The sequence below is a fragment of the Acanthaster planci genome, linkage group LG16 (genome assembly GCF_054643075.1).
Source record: "Acanthaster planci isolate LZ-2023a linkage group LG16, COTS_SCS, whole genome shotgun sequence".
Taxonomy (NCBI): domain Eukaryota; kingdom Metazoa; phylum Echinodermata; class Asteroidea; order Valvatida; family Acanthasteridae; genus Acanthaster; species Acanthaster planci.
This window is the reverse complement of record NC_141792.1, coordinates 13,545,516-13,569,331: the sequence shown is the minus strand read 5'-3', so window position 1 is coordinate 13,569,331 and position 23,816 is coordinate 13,545,516. Positions and strand designations below refer to the sequence as shown.

At 40.0% G+C, this 23,816-nt stretch overlaps 1 protein-coding gene across 2 annotated transcripts; it reads left to right on the top strand.

Annotated features, from left to right (window-relative positions):
• Window positions 1-3,683: 3,683 nt before the first annotated feature.
• Window positions 3,684-22,789, top strand: LOC110979050 (uncharacterized). Of its 2 annotated transcripts, XM_087147405.1 has the most exons (7): window positions 3,742-3,841; window positions 9,979-10,045; window positions 11,414-11,509; window positions 11,872-11,975; window positions 12,469-12,624; window positions 13,062-13,332; window positions 14,711-22,789. In XM_087147405.1, the coding sequence occupies exons 3-7, from the start codon at window positions 11,425-11,427 to the stop codon at window positions 20,812-20,814; spliced, it is 6,720 nt and encodes a 2,239-aa protein (XP_087003531.1). In that variant the 5' UTR covers window positions 3,742-3,841; window positions 9,979-10,045; window positions 11,414-11,424; the 3' UTR covers window positions 20,815-22,789. The 2 variants fall into 2 exon arrangements, with proteins under 2 accessions (XP_022090221.2, XP_087003531.1); XM_022234529.2 differs by lacking the exon at window positions 9,979-10,045 and having other exon boundaries at window positions 3,684-3,841.
• The last annotated feature ends 1,027 nt before the right edge of the window (window positions 22,790-23,816 follow it).

Sequence of the window (23,816 nt, the reverse complement as noted above, 5' to 3'; positions counted from 1 at the left end):
GTAAGACGCATCAAAGAGCTTCGTCTGTGTTTAAAGCAGAAGGCTCCTGTATGTCTGATTGATTTTATTTGATTACAGAAGCCACGACTGAGCCATGCTTACCATGCTTAAACCTATGACCTTTGGTCCTTTGACCTATGGTCCTTTGAGCAACTACGGGTATTCCATGTTGCTTCAGAACAGCATTGCATAGCGGGTCATTTTGCATACCCAGTAATAGGTTAAACTTTGAAACATTCTGTTAAAACGATTTAGGCCTATAACTCAGGACAACATTAATGATACTAACAGAGGGTGTGCAGATGTGCGTGGCATGAAAGAGTGGTCGTTTTCTTAAACATATAAATTCAAAGTGATTTTAAAGCTGCAGAGGGAACCTCTTGGTATATGATTTAACAAATGAAATCCATAATTAAAGGGTAGCTATACATTAGACTTTTTGGTGAAGACCTTCCAAATGCACTCAGGTAATTTCATTTCCAATGTTTGTTTAACTACTTTCAAGTGGCATTTCAATGGCTTTTTAGTTTTTATGCCAATAGAATTTTCATATTCAGAAACAAAACCGTGACGTCAACCCAGGAAGAAAGTCTCAAAATTACATTGGTTTAAACACACAAAACTGAATTTCTTAAAACAAGATTTTACCGAACTAAATTGTTTGAGTACAAAGCAATAAGCAAGCAATCGATGAATGTTTTCAGTAAGTAAATTCTGGATTCACTGTTTGAACAGAAAAACCTATGCACCAAACTATGACGTCCCCAGATGACGCACCAACAACGCCCTCAGTTTTCCAGGAAAGCAGCATGGATAATTTTAAATGTTATAAAACAGGACACTTTTTGATGCATATTAAAGAAGGGTATAAAGTTACATAAAAATTGTGTATAAGAAAAAGTCACTGCAGCTCCACTTTAAAGTTCGTCTTTTCTGGCAGACGTATTATACTCTAAAACTTTATTATTGGTTTATTTATTCGCACAAACATTTGAATAAAACGGTTCTAAGACGGACAGCATTCAAATTTACAATTACATGTACAACTAACAATTTACAAACATTGATACAAACTGAAATGAAATAAGTCCAACACAATTTTGCGATATTACTTTGTAACAATGGCACAACTTGTTCGTGTCTAATTTCTAAACGTTTGTGTACAATTGCTTACGGTATTCCAATATCCAACATTCTAAACATTTACAAATATTTGGTAAAAGAAAGTGTTTACAACAGTGTTGAATTGCACAGTCTATTCTTGAACGGTGTACATGTCCAACGTACGTAACGGCAGCTTCTACTTATCTTATGCACTTGTACAGTTGGTAACTGCTTGTGTATCATATTTGTTTAAATTACAAATAAAAAAAATTCTTCATCTGATAGTTCGTATTTCATTACATGAGAGGTGCTAATGATAAACAGTTTAACAGTCATTGAATTTTTTTCTTTGTGCCAAGAAAAGATTAAATTTTCGAATTATTATAGTCGAGTCAAACGTGTGTGTGTTACGGCCAAAACCATAGCAAAACAGTTGCATTCAAAGGGATGTTATCCATGTGAATAATGTATTGTTCGCAAATAAAACGTAAAGTTGCTTTCAGCACAACATATCACGTGAGCGTCCTGTACACTGACCTATGAGCCTTGAGCTGGACCAAGAGAGGGCGCAATTCTCCCAATAATGGGGGCTCCTTTGGTCGGAACTGCATTTCGTTGGTTCACGAACGACTAAATGCATTACGGTCGCACGTGGCTAGCAGCAAAATGAAAACTCCCAACCAGTCTGGCTTCTTTTCAACTAATAAGTGGGTGCTTCTCCTCAAGGCAAATAGTATAGGCAAAGCAGTAAATGAAATGACGGGTCATCGCACTGTTTTCTTTAAATTCTTGGGAATTACAAATTTTCGTTTGAGATTTATATGTTTGTGTCTGCACTGCCTTTCCTAGAAAGAGTAGAAACAACAAAAACTTTTTCCCGAGCACGCACTGAGGCAACATGAAAAAATTGAAGTATTGGTGCTATTATATACTCCAGGTCACATTTCAAAATGTATACGAAAGAAAAAAAAACACTTACCTCTATTTTGATTAAGTGCTTTAATTTGGTGCTTCTTTTCTTTTAAAATATAAAATAACCGTTCTCTGTTGAAAATAAAGAAGTGGTGACATCATCAGCAGTTGCCAAAGACAGCAATATTGATCTCTTGTCCCAGAGTAGATATTGACAGATCGCGTGAGCCCCTGTATATTCAAACCTCGTGATCTCACATAATGATGTGTCTCGATCGAATACCGGAGCAAGTGGGACTGTGCATGGCAGTCATGATCATTCCTTTTACTGAATACTCGTTGAAGTTAGGAAATTTAGTGTATTTAATAATGCGTATCGTTATTATATGTCAATTTATATATTTTCCACATCAGATCATTTAAATACAATATCTACAACTAATCTCCAGAAAACGGCATTGTGTTATTTCATTGTGTCTATATCAATTAATTACTGTGTGTCGATCGGGATCGCTACCGTACCGAGACAGTAAGAAATTTCAGTCATAATTTATTATAATAATCATGCAAGCATCAGTAGTTTCAGGGATTAAGATCAGGTGAATTAGCTCATTGTGCGATGAATTCACTGACAAGATAAAACTGGTTAGTTTAATTATGCAGTGAACATGTGGCAACGGATGTCTGAAATTACCCTTCCATTTATGTTTGTCTTTACTCCACCATGATCTGCATCATATACGTCTGATTAATCGCAAGTATATTTTATCGGCCTAAAATAATCTATTGGCCAGGGTCCATTTGTGATCACTCGTCATATCTGCATAAAATCACTGCCGTGCTCGATTTATTTCTCATGTGAAATGAAAGGAATGTTTTGAAACTGTCAGGAAATTTGATTAATTTAAGCAAAAGCGGAATTCATTTCTAATCTTATGAACTGCAGTTCTTGAAATCCAGTACAATTTCAAATTAATAAATATTCAGTATTCATCACAAACGGAAATTCATTGTTTTGAATTTTTCATCCATTATCATTGTATGGCAATTTCGATATCTATACGCTAAGGCTGTGCATGCAATGTGTATAAACAGGAAATGAATTATAACACATTTTGAAATGCAGTAAGCCATATGTTTTCCGCTCTTTCTTTTTTAATTTTTAAGTTCCTCTAAATGGTGCAACTGGCTTTGCTGGTGCGACGTGATAAATGTCATAGCAATTTTCTTACTTTTCTCAGGGCTTCGAGGCTCAGCCTTTTTGAAGCTACAAACGGCCATATGGAGATCGTTTCACGTATCACCATCTGAAAAGAATCCTTAACAAAGTGAGAATTAGGCTACTATATCTTCTTGACATTCAGTATAAACAAACTGGCGTGATGTGGGCCCAGATGTCTAATTTTCAGGTTTTCTCACACCATAAACAAAAAGTTACATCAAAGTATATCAATTAGACCTGAAAGAGGTGAACCGAAACATTCTTATAGAGTTGCGGTGCTTTTATGTCTTTGCGTTTACAGATTTCAGATACAGAAATGGTTGTATACACTAACACAATAACAAACCGTGCCACAGGGGACAAAAGGACACCATGCGGTCAACTCGAGTCCCTCCAGACCCCAAAACTCACGCGCTAGTTTACTTGGTTACAAAAGCCACTACGCACCATCGACCAGCAACATGAAAAGCTGCGCGCGCACCGATGGTCTATCGCCATTTTGGATTCCACATCTGTTTTCGAAGCGCCAATTCCGCGGTGAATTTTTCCTCTGTGCGGCTTCATCCGCTCAAAAATTGCCCAAAATTGACTGCCTTCGGCAAGGTAAGAATACACCTTGTCATGTTTATATATTCATAAAACGTAGTTTGGTGAGTGAGAAAATATTTTGCGTTGGAAAGCCCGGTGATATACTGTTTCGTGTCGTAGCTTTTTCTGTGGTCGTGCATTGACAATAGCACTACTGTTATTCTTTACGACCCAAAAGTTAACGGTGTAAAGTTCCTGGTACGAGTGGATGATTGTGTACACAACCATTATAGTCTGGACATTGCTGAAACTGTTTCGTTATCCTGTCTGTCATGTGTGGCACAGTGAATACTTGTCTGTCCTGACGTCGGCTCTGTCTTAAGAGACTTGTAGTGACATTAAAGTAACGATATCACTCATGTGTGTTATATGCACAATTAGCACGGCAAGGAAGTTGAAGCCGAAAGGAAAAAAAACGACCTTGTAAAAAATGTCTGTGTGTGTGGCGGACATGTACAGTAGTTGTACACGTTAATGCCATGGGACTTGCTTACGTGGCGTTGTGTAATAAACTGGGGCACGCAGATTTTACAAGCGAAGTACGTGATAAAAATGGGGGTTGTCTTCGTTTTGGAGCCGTGTTTGAGGCCGCCGTGTCTGTAGTTTTACAGTTGTGTGAATTTGGCGACACGGATTTCTGCCTGGTTTATTTATTATGAATAGATAATGCGAGTGTTGTGTTACTGTATGGCAAGTAGTTTAAAACTACATGATGCTGAGTGGACGTGGCGCTATAATCCTGTATTTACGGCAACATTCATTCCATCTGTTCTGAGGAGGAAATTAATTGTGATGTCTACGAAAAGATTTTTTTAAATTAAGGATTGTAATTTTCAGAGTTGGAGTCGATTAAAAAATGAGATTTGGTAGGAGTTTCAGCCTAAACAGTCCCGCGTCAAGAGATAATTGTCGTTTAGTTTCTTGCCAAAATTCACACAATCGGAAAAAACTGTTCAGAATATTTTTAATATAAAGTGATATGCAGGCTCTCTGTGCTAGTTTGCAATTTGTTTTGTTTTGGGTTTTTTTGGTCGTTCTTTTTATTTCCCCTTCCGTTGAAATTGTACGAATTTCGATCGTCAAGTGATATGTTTGATGAATAGTTTCCAGAAAGGATTTTAACTATTTGTTTGTGATTTTAAGTTAAATGCATGGGAATCTGATTGCAGCCTGAATCCAATTAGGTAGACTTATTCAAAATTTCAAAAAGCTGATTTAAATAAGTCGCAGTATTTCAATTGTTATATTTAAATCAAATTGAAAATGAGTTAAATTTGCACGTTCATAAAAGGCAATTTGTTTCCTGAAATGCATGTATGTAATACGCAACATTTTGTAAAAAAAACTAGTCAGCATATCATTACTGCGGATATCTGAGGAAATTACCAATAGACAATACCACTGACAAAAAGACCAATGAAGAAAACAAGACAGTAGGCCTAATAAGAAGAAAGGTCAGGCAATATGGGATATGGGCGATTCACAATAGTGCGCCTCCAAGAGTTTGCAACGCGTTGGTCAATCACAATGCGCAAAATTTGTCGACAAGTTCCAAACGCACATTGGGTCGACAGATTCGTGCATTGTGATTAGCCAACGCGTTGCAAACTCTTGAAGGCGCACTATTGTGAAACGCCTGTTTTATACATATTTCGACCTGTTTTACAACCTTCAACTGCATGGACATGGTCGTAGATACAGTCTTTCATTATCAAAAACGTATAGTTGATTGTGTGCCTCCCGGGCTGACCAGTGTTGATTGCTAAACCTTTAGTGTATTACGTAACATGTTTGTCAGCAGGCCTACTTGGTATGGGGTATGGTCACTTCATCCTTGCTCTGTGATTCATGTCTCGATATAGCCTTTGATACGCCATCAACCTTTGTGTGGGCAGATGTGAATTTTGATTGTTTTACTGAGCATATGATATCGAATTACTTTTCACAAAAAGAAAGAAAGGTGCATTTTCCACGAATAAATTGAAATGCAAATTTATTATTCGTATGAACCTTTTGAAAGTTTTTAAATCGCTTTATTTTAACACCAACTGTATGATTTAAATTTTAAGAGTAAAAAACAGTGTGGTTGCTTTCAAATCGGACATCCGTTGTGCTTCTATGTTTTGAAGATGGCTTGAGATTTCAGGAACAATTATTGTTGTGACTGAAATTAATGTTGTGAATTGAGATGTTAAAACATTAAATTCATGTCAAAAAGATGTAATTTACAACTAATGAGCTCAATAAACATAAAATTTTGAATTATAGACTTGTTAAAGTCTATAGCTTTACCAACGTTAGGCATTGATCTTGACAATGTGTTCAGCGCGTGTACACTTGCATAGAGTTGCTTGATTTCATTTTCTTTATCAGGTTACGATCCATCGACAGAAGTTGACAATATCTTCCTGTGGGCTTATCTTTAATTTCAATCAAACTTTAAACAAAAATGGCCACCCAGTCTTAAATTTATTGTTGAACTTTGGCACATCACTATTGATTTATTACGTTACTTGTCGAAGCTAGCAATCAAAAAAAATTTTTAGAAAGAAAAACAGTGAAATCTTCCCTCGGAAGGGCATGTAATCTTTGCTGATTTTCAACACTCGTTAAATATTGCCAAAATCATTACAATTCGAGGAGGTGTACTAGTGTTCGTATCATTCGAAACAGCAAACTCAAGGAATTGGATGTCGTTGCTTTACATGTAGAAGGGTGTACAAATTGGAACACGTACGTCAAAGCACAATGCATTACATGCGTGGCTTCACTTACATTTCTATTGTGCCAAGTAAGTGAGCCAGCATTTCGAGCAAAACCGAAACCATGCCGAAACTATCGGTGTCGAGACACATGTTAACCTCAAGCTCATTGGTCTACACTGCTGGGCACTAGCAAAGCTGCCACACACAATTAAAAACTGTCGTAGACCTAAATTCAGCGTTCGCCGTTCAAAACGAGTGACAAGTTATTGCTATAGGGTCAGTTGGGTTTGTAGCTCTATGGTTGAATCTACACACACCCATGTAGGTCCAACTTCATTTTGGTCTTTGGTTTATTCACGTATAAACATTGTACATTGCAACGTTCAGCGCGCTACGCGATCCACACAAAATGTGATCCTTGACCCGTACGTGCGTTCAGTTGCCCTGCAGTTATGCTATCTGAAAAACAGTCAAAACTGAGACAGCTCAGTTCTAGTTATGGTTGACGCATATCCTTGTAGAGTTGTAATATTGACTAATTGTTGTGACTCGAGTCATGCATCGACTGAAGTTATGCCAACCCTGGAACCTTGCCAAATGGTTTAGGCAAGACAAAATTTTAGGTTTAGTTGACTACATGTGTGTTGAATACGTTGACGCGGCGTCAGGCTGCAGCCAGCAAAGTGTTGGCTTTGGCGCATTAATGCGCATTCTCTGAAGAAAAGCATTGCCCAAGTCAAGTGATTACAAAATGTTTAAATAATGTTCGAGGGTCTGCCATTTCGAATCTAAGTCTTTCTCAAATTTCAAAGGCAGATCATCGGATACAATTTGATGTGGTGTACTGTTGACGTGTGATGTGGTCATGCATTTATAACAAACCACTGTAGGTAAGTTACGGCTGGTGAAGGTGCTACGGGGCAAGTGTCGCTCAATCCAGGAATTATCAATACCTCTAAAACTATCTGTACAATAGATCGTTCCTTGAAATCAAAAGGGCACGTTGTGTCCTTGAATCCTTTCACCAAACAAAGGGTCACATGTTTTTCAAGTGGGGTTTTATTTGTAGGTTTTGCAGTTCTAAACTCGGCATAGATCAGTTTACGATGGAGTAGTTTAGGGAACGGACATTACATGTGGCCATTTGGGACTATTGGGGCGGCAGTTTAAGTTAGTCCAGCAGCCCAGGTTCAAGCGGTATTGACATCCTCAATACAACGGATTGTTTATTTGTGTTTCCAGTTGTGTTTACTATTTTGGCTTTTTATGTCCATACTTTTATATGCTTGCAATGTGGGAGTTGATTTGGGGCGGGGATTAAACTTGTTTGTCTCGTTTTTGTAAAGTTTGCGTCTATATGTTTATCAAATCATTGTGTTTTTATACTCGAGCGTTTTAAGTCAAGGTTTAGTTTCATTATTTTGATTGCATATCATGCCATGCTAAAAAGTTCTCAAATTGAAGCCAGTGAATCTGGGCGTATTTGATTTTTCTTATTCATATGACCAGCTCATTACTGAACGAGTGTAAAACAAACCAAAAATTCTAGTGTTTACCATGGTACAAAGGTCCAAGAATGTTAATTTAACAGTCACTGTGAAAAAAAGAAAATAATTAACAAAACCGCCAGAACATTGTTTGTGGAAAAACAACTAAGAACAAGATCAGTTATCAACATCCGTTCACTTATTTCCTCTCTTTTATCTATGGATTTCATAAACGAAGCTGAATATTTTCTTTTTTTTATAATGATTAAAATAATACCAAACTGTTAATCATCAAAACTAGAGGGTAAAACACGTTTTCTTAAATTTATGCATGGGAACCAATACTCTTAACTATCATCCATAAGTTTATAATCGTTTCAATACAAAACACACAAATGCTCACAGAAGAAAACGATCATTTTTGTGTGCCAAGACGGTTGAGGAGGACGAAAATGTGCCTGGGGTGCCGACTTCAAGAGAACGTGTGCCGACACCAGTGTCGAGTTAGCACAGCTGGTTATTCTTAGAACCTCCTCTTGTGAAACAGGCAATGTCCAACTTACACACAGGTCTATCACAGTCGCAGCTGCCAGTATATATAGAGTTGTTTGTAATTTCAAGCCGCAGCCCAATAATTTAGACACGGTCTTTCCATGGTTACTTTACATATGTTAGGGGCACAGATAATACGGTAACATTTGTACACTGGCTCATTTTTGATTAGGATCTGTCCCTTGATAGGCCCTGTACACTGATCAGGGAATCAACAATTGACCCATGACCCCTTTTTCAGTACTTGTGACATTTGGACTCTAACCATCGTTGGGACACTGACAAGGGTTCACTGTAATGAAAACTATAGGCAGTAGCAAGACGTTACCATAACTATAGCTAAGGGGAAATCAATGTGTCTCATTATGTTGATATGTCTTTCAGATATCACTTAGGGCCTACGTACTGAGCGCATGTTATACGGGTAGACGGATAAATATTATGCTTTGACAGTGGACATGCGCGCTTTTTCATGTTACAGAACTTCATAGAATAACGACGCCTTTTAAATTGAAAGGATTTACCTCGAAATTTTTTGGGTGGCTAAAGTGACTGCTTGAATGTATAAGGTAGATAAAAATGAACTACTTTTAATTAAAAATATGCTACCTTTCGTTAAAAGCACTGAGATTCTATGATTATGATTAGCCAGTGCGATCAATTACATAAATGTGACTACATCACGTTTTTAGGGTTCTTGATTCCTAAATTTACAGGTTTTACAAAACAGCACTGACAAATGCAGTTGTATAGTAGTTTTGTTTTGGCATCACACTCTTGCTTGTCTTTTTTTCATCAATTTAATTACAGTATTTGTATTATTACATGTATTTTTAGCGAGTCTTTCTCTCCATTGGGTCGACCATGAGTCGCCTGGTATAAATTCCCTGCATACTAAGCATTCGTGACAGATCGTTGGGGTCAAAGATTCTTCACGGGTTACACTTTTTCAGGCAAATTTGGTCTTATTTCCGAAGGTCGTTCTGTTAATTGCCACACGATGTCCCCTCGGGGAAAGAATTAGGGGGATGTTTCAGCGGGAATTCAACTTGAAGACCCTTCATAACCGTCAGTGCGCTTTTCACGTGGTTCAGCAGAAAAAAAAACAACTCCAGCTTTCAAGTTTACTTCAGGGACGTAAATGTAAATGTTTTTGAGCAACCCGATTATTTCCGCATGAATGGTTTCAGGCAGGGTTTATTATACAACCTCTTGTCGATGTGCACTGAACATTGTATACAACGGCTTTGAATAACCACAGGTGTATTGTGTCATTTCATTTTACAAAGCAACATTAATTCTGTTTATTTTTATGAAGTGTTCCCTCTGAAATGTTCATGCTCTGAAGTTTCCAATTAATGTACACTTGTATTCACTCGTGTAATTAATTGAAATATTTGTTACCAAGGAAACACCTGTTGGAAGTCTGCATACGACGACCGTGTAACGTGATATTTACATTCACCCTATTACATGTACGTCTATTTTTTGTTTTGTTTATCATCTCACATTTTTAATATCTAAACTATATATATATGCCTTAACACCATTTTTTGCTGAAAATTATGATAGATCAATTCACAAAATGCTTTACCGCAAAAGATACCTTGCAGATGAGTAATTTGGTATGAGTTGAGGTCAGAAGGATGATTTCTAGCATTCATTATAACCCACAGATTTTGACGGTGTTTGCAATTACACATCCTTTAAAATCGTGAAATTGGCAATGGATGGCTGAATTTGCATCATGGCACGGGACTGTCTCTTAATTATTAAGTTGTTTTCGGTGCCTTTTCAGTCTATCATTGACGCTTTCCAATTGTGTCATTAAGTTCGGGAACACTGACTGAAGTTGTCTTTATACCCCAAGGAAACATACTGACTATAGTTACGTAACTGGGGTGCAGTTTCCAGGGATCGCCTAGGGTGAATACATTTAGCACATGGGGAACCAAATGTCGAATCACTACTGCTGCCACAGAAAGATTGTGTACATTTCAAATGACGTAGTCGCGCCATTGACTCAAAATCCTGAGATGATGATATGCCATTTTGTATTCCGACATCGAATTGACAGTGCACATTTATCGGTTATTGGTAATGTATCTGTGAACACCAAACAAATACTATGTCTGAAAGATTGAAAACTTTAACCTTTCTCCTAATTGTTTGATTTAATTTCAAATGTAATTGCAATATTTGAAAAGTCAGTCGACTTAATGGCGGAATTGTGCATCGAATGTGCCTTTTGTTCATACATGTACATGTATCTTGCCTCTCAGGTTTCAAATACGTCTGCAGTATATTGACACCTGCTAAACTGAACGACCGGAAGGCTATGCACAGTCGCATTTGTAACAAGAGTTGATTTGAACATAGAACGGGGGTTAATTTTGCTGGTGCCTAAACATACATGTACATGCAATACATACACAGCAGTACAACACATCGGTGGAAAATGGGCAGCATTATACAATGTAGAGCCATTGTTAGTCACAATGCAGCGTGCCAGCTAACCGACGATATAGCCATGTAATTGTTGGCAGAATTGGCGTGACCGTATTAGGGCGTATTACGCTCCAATAAATCTGCCAGGTCACGGAGTGCCCCAACCACTACCACACACCTTTTCCCACAGGAAATAAAATCATATTGTACAATTAGTTTGTGTCCATGCTGAATGGACAATGGAAAATGCAGGCTTTGCTGAATGAAAAAAATGTGTCTCTTGGAATGAACTCTCGCTTGTTGCCCATATTTCTACTATCAGAAATCTTTCTCTTTGAAAAAAATTAAAAGCTACACTCCAGTTTTAGTATATTTTTTATGCATCCCTTTGGTAGGCGTGTCCGCCATGGAGGCGGTGCCAGATCGCATACTGCGGAATCTTCCTCAAGAGTTGCAGTTCAAGGAATCGTCCATGTTTCCTGAACACACAGGTAAGACTCGTCTTGGAGTCCATTGTCAACGACACAGATGCTGCCCAGATTGTTTAATTTAGAATTGTTCCATTAGCTCCCTGGAGCCAGGTTTTTCTTTAATAATTAACTATTGTGCTGGTACTTTGAAAAGCACAATGGCGATTGTAACAGGATATTTACGTTGCTTTGAGATCGACTTGGCCTCCAAATGACGCCATACTGCAATTATTACAGAAAGAATAAGAATTAGACAGAAGTATAAAATACATATCACTGTAGCCAGTTTCTGTAATGTTAAACACATTTTGTCCTTAAGATAAAAACCTATATAAGGGTTGTGGCCTGACTTCTTCAATGAATGTTTTACTCATTCGCTTTAGGTGTTTGGGCCAAGAGGACTATAAAGAAAGGAACGGTTTTTGGTCCATTTGAAGGACAAAAGAAGAAACTTCAGGACGTAGATGATGATACGTACAGTTGGGAAGTAAGTCTCAATGTATGGATTACAACCTAACAGATGTAATGCATGTACGAATCATAATTTGTTACATTGTGAAAAAGGAGTCAAACTAAATGAAAGAAATTTCTTGTCACTAATTTGAAAGTGAAACTCAAAAACGTGTTTAATCATCTGCAATTACTGCTTCGTTTTGTCCATAAGGATATTGTCTAAAAATCCCATTGGAAATTTGGCACATTTGGTGAATGCTTTCTGTAATCGTTGCAAAACGTAGATTCGAATTCGATATCTTTGTGTCTGATGTACTGTTTTAACATCCTTTTTATTCTAATTTATTGTTCAATTCAGGGCCCAATATTTTAGACTTGGTCAGTAGAATAATGGACATTGGTTACCCGATTATGTGATTCTACAAAGCAAAGTGCTTTGCCTTTTTGAAACAATTTGTACTTGAGCATAAAGATATACCGTGTGAATAATACAGTTTTTGAAAACGTCATTTGATATACTATAACAGATCCGCGGTCCAAAAGGGCGTCGTCTCTATTGCATCGATGCAGCTGATCCAAACACTGGTAATTGGATGCGTTATGTGAAGAGTGCTCGTTACTTCGAAGAACAGAACATCCTAGCTTCACAAGAGAAAAAGAACATCTTCTACAAAGCTATGAGGGTAAGATGCTGCTACATTCTTTTGTTTGTTTTTTATTTCTAAACTTTTTGGCTCGATCATGTTCTGCTGAGCTAGATGTTAATGCGCTGCCTGTAATATTTGTTCTTCTGGATACTTTCTGTTTTTTTTCTAAATCTGTCACAGACAGTACACCCAAACAAGTGCTCAACTTGTTGATATTTTTGTAACCTTAGTGCAAAGATTTACACATTTTATTTGTACCCAAAGTCACTAAAAGTTAAGGCAATTTCTTAAGAGTTATTAGCCAACATTTACGACCACATGTCTTCTGGTATGCCTTTGGTCATTATACGTAACTATGATGGTCAGCTTTCAGTGGAATGATCCCTTCTTGTGAATAGATAGTTTCCCACGTTTCCACTGTTTGCACTTATCTAAAAGATTTTAATTCCGTGGACTTGTCCATTAATTGCTAGGATATTCCCTCGGGCAAGGAGCTGCTTTGCTGGTTCTCAACAGGTCACGTGGCCAAGGTCTCCCCTCGTAAGGAAGACACATCAGGCAATGAAACTTCGGAGGCACACGACGATGAAGCTGAGCCAGAGACAGAGTCTGAAGCCGGCCGAGACTCGATCTCTCCGGGCCACAATCCTCTCGCTATCGCGCTAGGTGGAATTCAGATCTCCAACGTCGTCTCATTAGCAAGCCCAGAGAACGTACCAGAGTTAACTACAGATCATTCAAATGGTGCGACTCCATAATATCTGATTTATTTTTCTGAGCCTCTTTGTATCTTCTGATTTCAGTTGAATATATTCTTGGATTCCTGGCCTTTTACATTTGCCCTCATATTTTTTACAAGCACTGGGTCTTTACCCAAAATGAAAAACAAGTAGTTATGTGAAAGCAAAGATCGTATAGCGCCGCGTAGTGGCGCAAGATGGAGAATGTCACCGTGAATACACGTAAAACGTTGTAATCGCATGGACGCCATTTGAGCAAGCGGTACACCTGCGCACTGCACATTAATGCAGAGGCGCAGGCGCCGCGGTAGGCACTTACACCTGGTGAGCCTGTGCCTAAGCATTACCGTGAACCGCGCAGGCGTATCGCTTGCTCGAATGGCGCCCATGGTAATTACACCTTTTCGGCAGAGTTATCTATCTTGCGCCTTCGGCGCTGTACTATCTTTGCGTGAAAGCTAGTTTTCAGCACTGTACGTCTATTTAAAGCTGTATCTGATTTCCATGGGCGATGTATATCTTCTTGTTTCCCATAAAGTAATGCATATCTGAACTCTACTGGCTTCAAAGTATAATAAAGCATTTATATTATATGAACCACACGTACTTTTGCGAAGTTGTTATGAAACATCTTGAGACGAACTGACTCAAAAATGCGCCGTCGCTAATACTGTTTCTTGTGTATAAGTCTTTTTATCATTTCAAACGTTTTTGAAATCATAATACTCAAATAGTCGGTGCCAACTTGAATTTAAAACTTCATGTTGCCGTTTTTGCGAAGTGAGAAACGTGTCAACGTTGGATAAGGTGACTTCAAGTAGACCCACATCAAGGCCACTAATTGGCTACGGTATTGTTTTAGATTAATGTGCTCAGTCATTCGTGACTGCAAAAATGCAAATAATGGGCCAGTGAAAAGCTTTACAGCCATCAACTACAAAGCATATTATTGCACTATAATTATTCTTATTTTTTCTACACCCATATACACTTAAAATTCTATTCATGCTGGTTGTCAGTGTAAAACTGACAAATTGTATCTCAGTGGACGCTCTTTCGTCAGATAAATTCTTTAAACCCTGGAAGGCATTAAAATACGTATTTTAAACTGGGGAAATAGTAATTACCCCTCCCTTGAGTGACTGAGTGTCATGGGGAATTGTTGGTCAGTCTTTAAGACAATCACGGAAATTCCCCTACTCATTGAATCAACCGAATTTAATTACTTTCTGCAACCAATGGAACGAAGTTCAACCCATGCTCTTGAAACCGAAAGGTAAGGAGGTCGTTCCAAGTTGTGGCGGCAACGACATTTAAAGTCTGTATCTCTCTCCGCCCTGAGCCATAAATTTCACCAGTATGATACTTCTCTTTCCTTTCAGAATCGACAGAGGGTACGAATCGAATGCCTGTCCTCGAGAAGATAAACAGTGACGTTGCAAGAGACGATCAGAGCGCAGATACGTGTCCTAGTCCCATCCAGATGCAGGTCTCACCTACCCACCGTAGCTCCTGTGCTTCCCCTCCTCTGATATCACCGATGTTTGGCAACAACATTGGAGACGTACAGGGGGCTAATGGAACAACAAAGACAATTGAACACGGGCATAATCTCAGCAAGCAATCAGTGGGCGAAGACAGCTGTTTGGTGGAAAATGTGAGTTTGGCAACAGATGCTGTAGAGGATGTGGAATCTTCTTCTTCATCGCTCGATAAACAGTCTGCCTCTTTGTTGCAAACTAAAGGTACTGATGATCAGACCCTTCAAGAAGGTGGTGACAAGATCGAATTTGAGAATCAGGGTGAAGTAGCTGAATCTGTAGAGTTCTTATCTATACCTAACACCATTACCAAGGATTTATCCCATGAATCTGCAGAGTTCTTATCTATACCTAACACCATTACCAAGGATTTATCCCATGAATCTGCAGAGTTCTTATCTATACCTAACACCGTTACCAAGGATTTATCCCATGAATCTGCAGAGTTCTTATCTATACCTAACACCGTTACCAAGGATTTATGCCATGAATCTGCAGAGTTCTTATCTATACCTAACGCTGTTACCAAGGATTTATCCCATGAGCCAGCTGGAGGTATAAAATCAACAGGATGCACTCTTCGAAATCCCAAATATATTTTGAAGAAAGTTGATTTCTTGTGTACAACAAAATACAAAAAGAATGTTGTGAAGTGTTTGACGTGTGGCCAGATCTTCCAGACCGTCAGTCAACTCAGAAGCCACTTTGTGAACAGCACTGGTCCACCCTTCAGAAGGCGACGCAGAGCGAAAAGAGGCAGCAAAAAGTTACTTAATCAAATTACAAAAAGAAAGATTAAACCTCTAATAAATGGACAGACCAGTGCCAACAGTAATAAGGAAGATGTTCTCGTCGATAAAGGCATGGAAGCTCCTGGTATCATTCAGAAAACAAAGCTAGACTCCTTGCCTCCGGTCGACTTAGATCCCAAAACAAGCAATTTGGAAGAGAAAATTGGGCAACAAAAGACACAAGTGACGTCCCCGCCTAAGCTGGCGTTTGCGTGTGAATTCTGTGAACTTACGTTTGATTGCTTTAAGTCGCTAGACGACCATGTCAAAGCTCACTATTCGGGGCAGTTACCGTACAAGTGCAAGTATTGTAAGGCCGAAACTGATAGTCTGCCTTCCATCCACGCTCACGTCATATCGCATCAAATGAACGCTGATTTTCCGTCAGACGACAACAATATGGCGGGAGTTGGACGCGTATACCAAGCTCGCATTGCCGGTCATGGTATTGAGGAAACGATAGTGAAATCACAAAGCAAATCATCTAAAGACATTCCAAAGAATCCCACTACTTATTCCACACGACGACATTTCCAAAACCTTTCATTGAAAACTCATGCCATGGATCAACCATCTGAAGTAGGAGGAAGTTACGCGATCCCGCTAGAGTCGTCCCAAGCTAAATTCAATAAGATAAAAGAGAAGAAACGGTTTATCAATAAGATCTACCCATGCAACTTATGTAACAAGATGTTTGCATCTTTACCGAATGTCTACCGTCACAAGCGAGTTGTGCACGGCGTCAGTGTTGCCCGAATGAGGAAGAGGAGAACCAAACTCCTCGTGAATCAGGGAGAAACAAGTCCATACAGTAGCAATGCTAAACTCAACACATCGATGTCAGGTGATCAGAGAGCACCAGTGCCCGCCCCGCAGTTCTCCAGTGATGTTTCTTCAACACATGGCACTGTGTCCACTTCCCGTTTACGCCAAGTATCGCCTAACGTGTCGGTAACAAATATGCAGCCACCTACCAAGCTGTATGTAGTAAGCGGGAAGCGAGTGCGACCCATTCTGCCAGCACCAACCACGGCTGTAAGTAATGATAGTCCCCTTGTAAGCAATCAATCTGCGGTTTTCCACACCCATCCTCCTACTTCATCACAACAAAATGTGACTCCTATCACTGTCCCTACATTCAGTTATACCAGTGACATCACTAATGACGTGCGCAAGTCGCAGATTGCCAAACAACCATCTTCATGCACCCCTTCCGCGAGCCCACCCGTCACCATAAACTCTGGGGCTCATATTGATGTTAAGTCCCTACTGCTTGTGCCTGAGGATCAAACACAGTCGACTCTTCAGCCCCCTTCAGCTCGCAAATCGACCCACAATTGCGTGGACAACGAAGGAGTCATTCTAAGCAACCAGACAAAAGAGGGTTTCCACCAAGGCTCAAAGATTCGTCAGTTCTCTGTCGTCAGTCCTCAGTATGCTAATACCGTAACTGACCAGACCCGCTTGTACCAACGCGCTCAGTTGAGTCCACGTTTGAGTTCTTCATTCTCCAGAAGAAGTCCAAACGAGGGGACTCTTGCTTCTCTGCCTCAGCGCTCGTTCCCCAAGGAAGAACCACAATCCTCCGCACCTTTTCCTTATGCAGCCCGAGGAGATCCCAACGGCGAATTTGAGAAGCCCCGACCATATATCCCAACAAAGGGTATCAAGGTAACCTCACGCTCTTCAAGTATCGGCAACTTCGATAAGTTTGGAGCAATGGACCTTGCTACTAAAAGATCTTACGCTCAGTCTGGTGACAGTGATTCTGCTTTGGATTTAAGTCTTCCCAAAAGACTGCGTCTTGACAACACAGGGACAGAACCACTTCCTTATTTTAATCAACTACCCGAACAAACAGTTCCCCTAGATCTCAGTAAGAAGGCAAAAAGCATTCTAACTACCATGAGTTCGACCGTCAGTGACTGCCAAAGTACTTCCATAATGTCAACACAACTGCAGAGAACTTTAGAGGTGGTAAATGCTCAAGCAGCCTTGCAAGTGAAATCTCGCAATTCCGATTTGAGCAAACTGTATAGAACTTCCGGTTCCCCGACGTTCTACCCCATCAAAACCGAAATCAAGCCATCCAATTTATGTGGTACGGGGACGAAATCTAGCAGTTTGGATTCTTCACAGAAGCAGGTTTTCTCTCCTCCTAACTTCACGGTAACACCTGTGTCCCAAGACAACAAACAATGCCTTTTTCAAGTAAGTAGCCCAGGGCAATCATCCATTGCGTCTTCAGTAACGCACAGTAAAGCTCAGGATCAGGATGGTTTGAGCTGCGAAAGCAGTCGTCACAGTGACGTTATCCAAAACACAGCTGTTGACAGTTCCCTTCAGAAAGCAACACTACAAGACGTGAGTGGTCGCGCACTTGTTCCTACCAAGATGGACTTTGCGTGTAACGTATGCGGTGAAGTCTTGCCGTCCATGACATCTATGAATGCACACGTTATAGAGCACGCCAAAGACTGGCCCTATAAGTGCGAGTTCTGCCTTTGGCTCTTTCAGAATCCCTCTGGACTTGCAGTGCATCGTACGCAGCACCACCACGTCAAGAAGATGTACTCATGTGGTGTCTGTCGAAGGGATTTTGCCTACCTATCCAATCTGCAGAAACATCAGGTGGATAGCCACGGCCTTAAGGAGTACACTTACAGGGAGACAAACACGGGGGAGCTACGCCCACTTAATTTTACGGACCCCAGACAGGGGGTTGTTCACGCCAGACCCCTTGCCAGCATCCGGTCACAGCAATCACCACGAGTGTCATTCATTGCTCAGGAGATGAGCAAACTCAATCCCCTAAAAATCGGTAAATTAACGATTCCGGTGAAGTCATCTTCGTTTGGGGTCGCACCCGTGAAAAGCAAAACTCCGCCCCGGAAACATGTACCTTTCAACCCTCAGAGGCATCACCCCTTTGCTCATGCGCGCCAAATTGGTTACCTGAGCATGCTGGCTGACCCCAAGAACCAAGAACAACTAAGTGGCACGTTAGTTAACAGATGCACTAAGTGTGAGAAGGAGTTCGACAGTATTGCAGACTTCCATAAACATATCATGGAATGTGCTGCAAAACAAGAGACGAGTCAACCAGGTGCTCAAATAGTCGAAAGAAGTCAAGATGTCAGGATTCCTGGTGCTTTGTCAGCGTCCCAAGCAGCCACAGAGGGTGACTGGAAGCTAAATAACAGCAAAGAAGAACCTCAGGTAGACGAGCAGTCAAAGCCCGGTTCCACAGACAGGCCAAAAAGAGCTAAACCGGGCCTAAAAATCTACAACCCCATGAAGTATTCCCGTCGCGAACCAGCAGGCAACATGGATGATATCCACACTTGTCACGGCTGTGAGAAGAAATTCTACTTCATCAACAAGTTGGAGAGGCATATGAGAATGTGTCCTAACAGAGACAAGCTGAAACTCAACCAGATCATGCAAGTGAAACTGATGACAAAGAAAAAGGACCAGACGTTGCTTAACTACCAACACCAGTGTCCATTTTGCAAGCACCACTACACATATCTGAAGAGCTTAAAGAAACACGTACTGGTATGCCAGTTCCGTCCTGCTGACGTCGTAGATCCTTTGAAATATATCGAGGAAAACGCAATGAAAAAAGAGACCAGTGTTTCAGGGAATGATACTCAAGATGAAGAAACTCCGAAGTCTACAAACAATGAAAGTTCTATTACGGCCAGTATGGAGACCACACGCAAGGATACTTCAGAACTTGATGACGTTAACAAGAAGACAGCTGAGGAATCGGGAATGACTGACCGACAGGAAACGTCAGAAAACAGTGCAGCAGGTGGATTGTATGATAGAATAGGGAAGCATCTGGGTCCACAAGTCGCAGCATCCAATGAGGATGAATTTCCCTCCATGGACAACGACCAGCAACCTCCCACTGCGTCATCTTTCCAACTGAGGATAAGACCAATGAGTGTCGGACCTATCTTCTCAAAAAAAGGGAAAAAGAAAACACGTTGCATGGCAACATGGAACTTGGCTTCAGTAACAGGAAAGACCCAAAGTACACAACTGAAACAGAGTGAGGCAGACAATTCCAGCCTTCCAACGTTGAAGAAATACCCGATTAGGGAGAGAAGTCCTGCCGTGTCGAGTTGTGGAGAGTTGTCTAATGTTCCAACCTATCTTGGGCGACCTCGTGGACGAAAAAGGGGAAGAGCGCGTAAGAGGGGGAATCCTCTTAGCCACATTCTAGATGCAAGTCCACCTAAGGTAGCAAGACGTGGGAGGCGTAGAGGCAGAGGGCGCCCGAGAGGTGGCCGACTTTACCGAGGTCTAAATAGGCAGGAAATGTCCGCTCCTGCAGGTCTGAAAAAACTGGGAAGTGTCATTGAAGACGTTCCTAACAGGGCTTCTGTAACAGTTGAAAGACGTGGTTCTTCAAGGCTTCAGACCTCTGGAAGGGGTAGAAGGGGTAGATCTTGTCGTGGAAGAGGGCTTGTCAGGGGTCGTGGTAGAGGAAGGGGTCGTGGTAGAGTGAGCATGCAAGGAGCATATTCAAGAGGCCGAGAAAGGTCATCTTTGAAACCAAGAAGCGTGCATGAAGCCGTGAACGAAGAAGGTGAAATGCCTGAAGTCTCGAACATCGCAAATTCTGGAGATAAACTTCCACAAAAGCCACCAATAAATCAATCCAAGTTTGAAGTTGGACAGTGTGAAGACTGGTCGGATGGAAAAATGGTAAAACAAGATGTAATTACATCTGGTGATATTGGTAGCCAGGGCATCTGTCCTGTGGAAACTTCCGAGGGTATCGAAGAAAATTCCAATCTCAAAAGAAAGTCAGGGCCGAAGAATGGTATTGATGCTACGTTAGTTTCTTCAGAACCTACCAAGGGTCTTAATTCACCAAGGACCCCCAAGCTCCAAGGATCTGATATCATTGTAGGAAAGGATTCGATGGTAGCAGACAAGTTGGTGGTGGAATCGGATCCAATCTCAGCTTTTATGAAAAAGGTTGATGACGTAGCTCACGACGTCACTGGCATCCAGCTTAGAGGTGACGCCCAGGGTGAAGAAGATGGTACCGGACCCATTAGAACGGTTCAACTCCAAGAGAGTGATGCCAACACAACACTTACATTGGTTGTTGCATTGCGAGGTTCACCTCTTTAGTCTGATACGGAGCAAGTGTATCGGATTAAAAAAAGAAATGCCGTTCGTGGCAAAGTATGCCTATATTTATACTTTCATTTTTTCTCGATACGTAATGATTAAAATTGAAATCGTGTTCAGTTTTATGAATGTGATACACAATATTGCGTTTTTTCTTCCTTTTGCATGGAACAAGTTTATCTTTCAGGTCAGAGTTCTTGATCAGTGCAACTTTAACATCACGTTTGTTTTTCATGGAATCGCTGTCGTATTTGTGCAGGTGTATGTTTACTTAACTAATTAAATGTGCTAGCCTAAATCAGCTGTGAAATGACAAACAATCAAGCTAATGTGTTGATTTTACCTGCAGGTGTCTGTGGTTAATTCTATGGTTCTCATTTCCGACCGACCCTTATTTTTACTCCGACCGAGAAAAAAATCTTTAATGCCGTCGATCCTGTCTGGAATTTCCTACCGATAATAGTGTGATTGTCTTCCGAATTTTCGGGGAGAATCAGATCACTTTTCACCCGCTTTTTTTCAACGAGTGACCGACCCTTCTCGAAGTCAAAAATTTAGAACCATGGAATTAGGTAGTACAGGTGCCCTGATTATAATGATAAAGCCACGTGACACGCTACCGGTAATTTCGCTTTTTCTTTCCAAAAGGCACATTGAAATCCCAATGACGTTCACCAAAGTTTGACAATTCTGGGAAATTTGATGAACGACAGTAGGTCAGTGTGATGGATCTGTTCTCATTTACAGTAAAGAATTGTGCTTCTTGTATATGAACAAATTATACTTCGTCATTAGCGGCTGTCCCGCTTTCACCCTTGGATGTGTTAAATGGGTCTTACAATGCTTATCCTTACATTTGGAAAAAGTGGAATATAATTCGTTAGTTCATATTGGATGGAAGCAAAATGATCAGATGTGTACTATAGGCAAAGTCTGTTCCTTAAATATGATTTTGCGTTGAAGTTCAAGTAGTTCGATAAATTGCATTTTCTGAGCTTGTTCAGCATTTGTTTCGTTTCTCGGATACTGCTTGTCTGTTTAAATTATAGCTTCTCCAATTGTTCAAATTGCTTGCACCGTTGGGCAAAAAAGTTTGTTGTTAAAGTTCTTCGAAGTTGTTTTTTCCTTGTCTTTTGCACTTTGTAAAGTGTTCCTGGACAGGATTTATGAAAAGATGAAAATGCAGTTCCTCAGTGCCTTCTTGATCTTTATAAAATTATTTTGTAATAATTAAGAGTTGATGTGGAAATATAGTCGCACACTTCTTGAATGATCACTCATAAACATTGCATTATGCTTAAGTAGTTCCAATAGTGTTCTCATTTCCATTCTTGTGCCAATTTCAAAGTGTACATAATTTTTTTAATCATAAAAGGCTTTGTGTTACTTAGTAACATTTATTTTGAAACATTGATTTCAAGAGGCTTACAATATAAATTTATTAATGGGTCGAAATGAAACCATTCATTATTTTCCCCTCTTGGTTTTAAGGTAGCTATGAAGATATCAAACGTTTCTCGTCCTAATTTAATTGATGAGGTTCCTATCAAAATAACGTCGATAGCCATAGATTATTCCGTGATGTGGGCACCACAGTCACGCACGCATTCTCAATCTTCTGGCGTGCGTGTATTTTGCAAATAACGCGACGATACCCTCTTGGTCAACGCATTGAATGCGCGTGTACCAATTGTCATGCACGTGTTCTATTGCAATAATTGGTTGTGTGTCTCACTACCTGATTTATCCACATAATTTTACCTTGTAGACTAGTTTAAAAGTATACTATATGCACTTTTTACGTTTGTGGCGTCAGTGGATTATAAGGTTTAGTATTCTTCCCGTAAAGGCTTTGACTAGCGGGAACAATAGTGCATTTGTATTAGTACCAACTTTAATGATCTCGAACGGCACTTTATGGCTTTTTCACCATGTCCACAGGACAGCGTTCAAATAAAATTACAAGAATAATTAACGTTTGTGGTCTGATTTTCTGTTTATTTATATGAATTTGCCGACTGGGTTGGATGTTAAAAATTCAGGTTATATGGATCAATGGGAGTTATGAATTTTTGTCAGTAAATTTCCCGTTTTGGACTTTGTATGATATCAACATTAAGGGTTCACTTATAAATGTCGGTACCGTTCTTATGTTGACACCAAGGAGGCCGAATATCTCGCAGAGGCAGCTGCAAATGAAATTGCCTTTGGGGAAGACGAAAGGTAGAACTTCAGTACACGTGTAATTGTACTTCCTGCAAACATTTTGTGCAGGGTTAGTGGAATTACAAATGCACACGAAAGCTGCAGTTTTTCGTCGAGTGAATTTACCGTTGGAGGCGCTGTCACATTATTACCGTGGTCCTATCCACGCTAATAAGGCTTATATCGGTGGTCCGATGCGATTAAGTATTTTCCCATTGGGCGCACCAAATCGCTAAGCTGTCGTTTTATTCAAGCCTGAACTTATCTATAAGGTACGTTTGTGTTTCTCTTAAAGGAACCAGGAAATAGAAATATATTTATAAATTTTACTAGAAACCCTTGAAATTGCATCTTTGGGTTTCAATTAACCTCATTTTCAATTTCTGTTGTGCAATTTTAAACAATATTTTGATGCTTTTTTGTTTTAGGCAATGCAATTTGCATATTCATGAGCAGAACTATGATGTCATCCAAGGCACTGAATCTCAATGTTGCACTGATTTGTGCACATATATTTCTAGATTTTTTAAACCACTGCTATGACAGATTTTATTCTCTTTCGCGATTTATTGCTGTGTAAGTATACGGCAATAATCAAAGCAAAAATCCTTTTCACAGAAGTGTTCCCAGATAGCAAATTTGTGATTCACAATTTGAACATGAAAACATGCAACCTGAACCATGTCTTCCTGGATTTACATCAAAGCAAAAGCGCCCTCACTTGTCCCGAAATTCTATGTCAATTTTTAATGAAAAAGTGCAACGCCTTTCAGTTCACGTAACTCAAACAAGATGTC

Bases quoted from the DNA above. Each gene is read 5' to 3' on its own strand.
- LOC110979050 (XM_022234529.2), top strand. From the start codon at position 3,700: ATGAAAAGCTGCGCGCGCACCGATGGTCTATCGCCATTTTGGATTCCA. The intron at 3,842-11,413 runs GTAAGAATACAC...TCCCTTTGGTAG, and splicing joins AATTGACTGCCTTCGGCAAG to GCGTGTCCGCCATGGAGGCG. The intron at 12,625-13,061 runs GTAAGATGCTGC...ATTAATTGCTAG, and splicing joins TCTTCTACAAAGCTATGAGG to GATATTCCCTCGGGCAAGGA.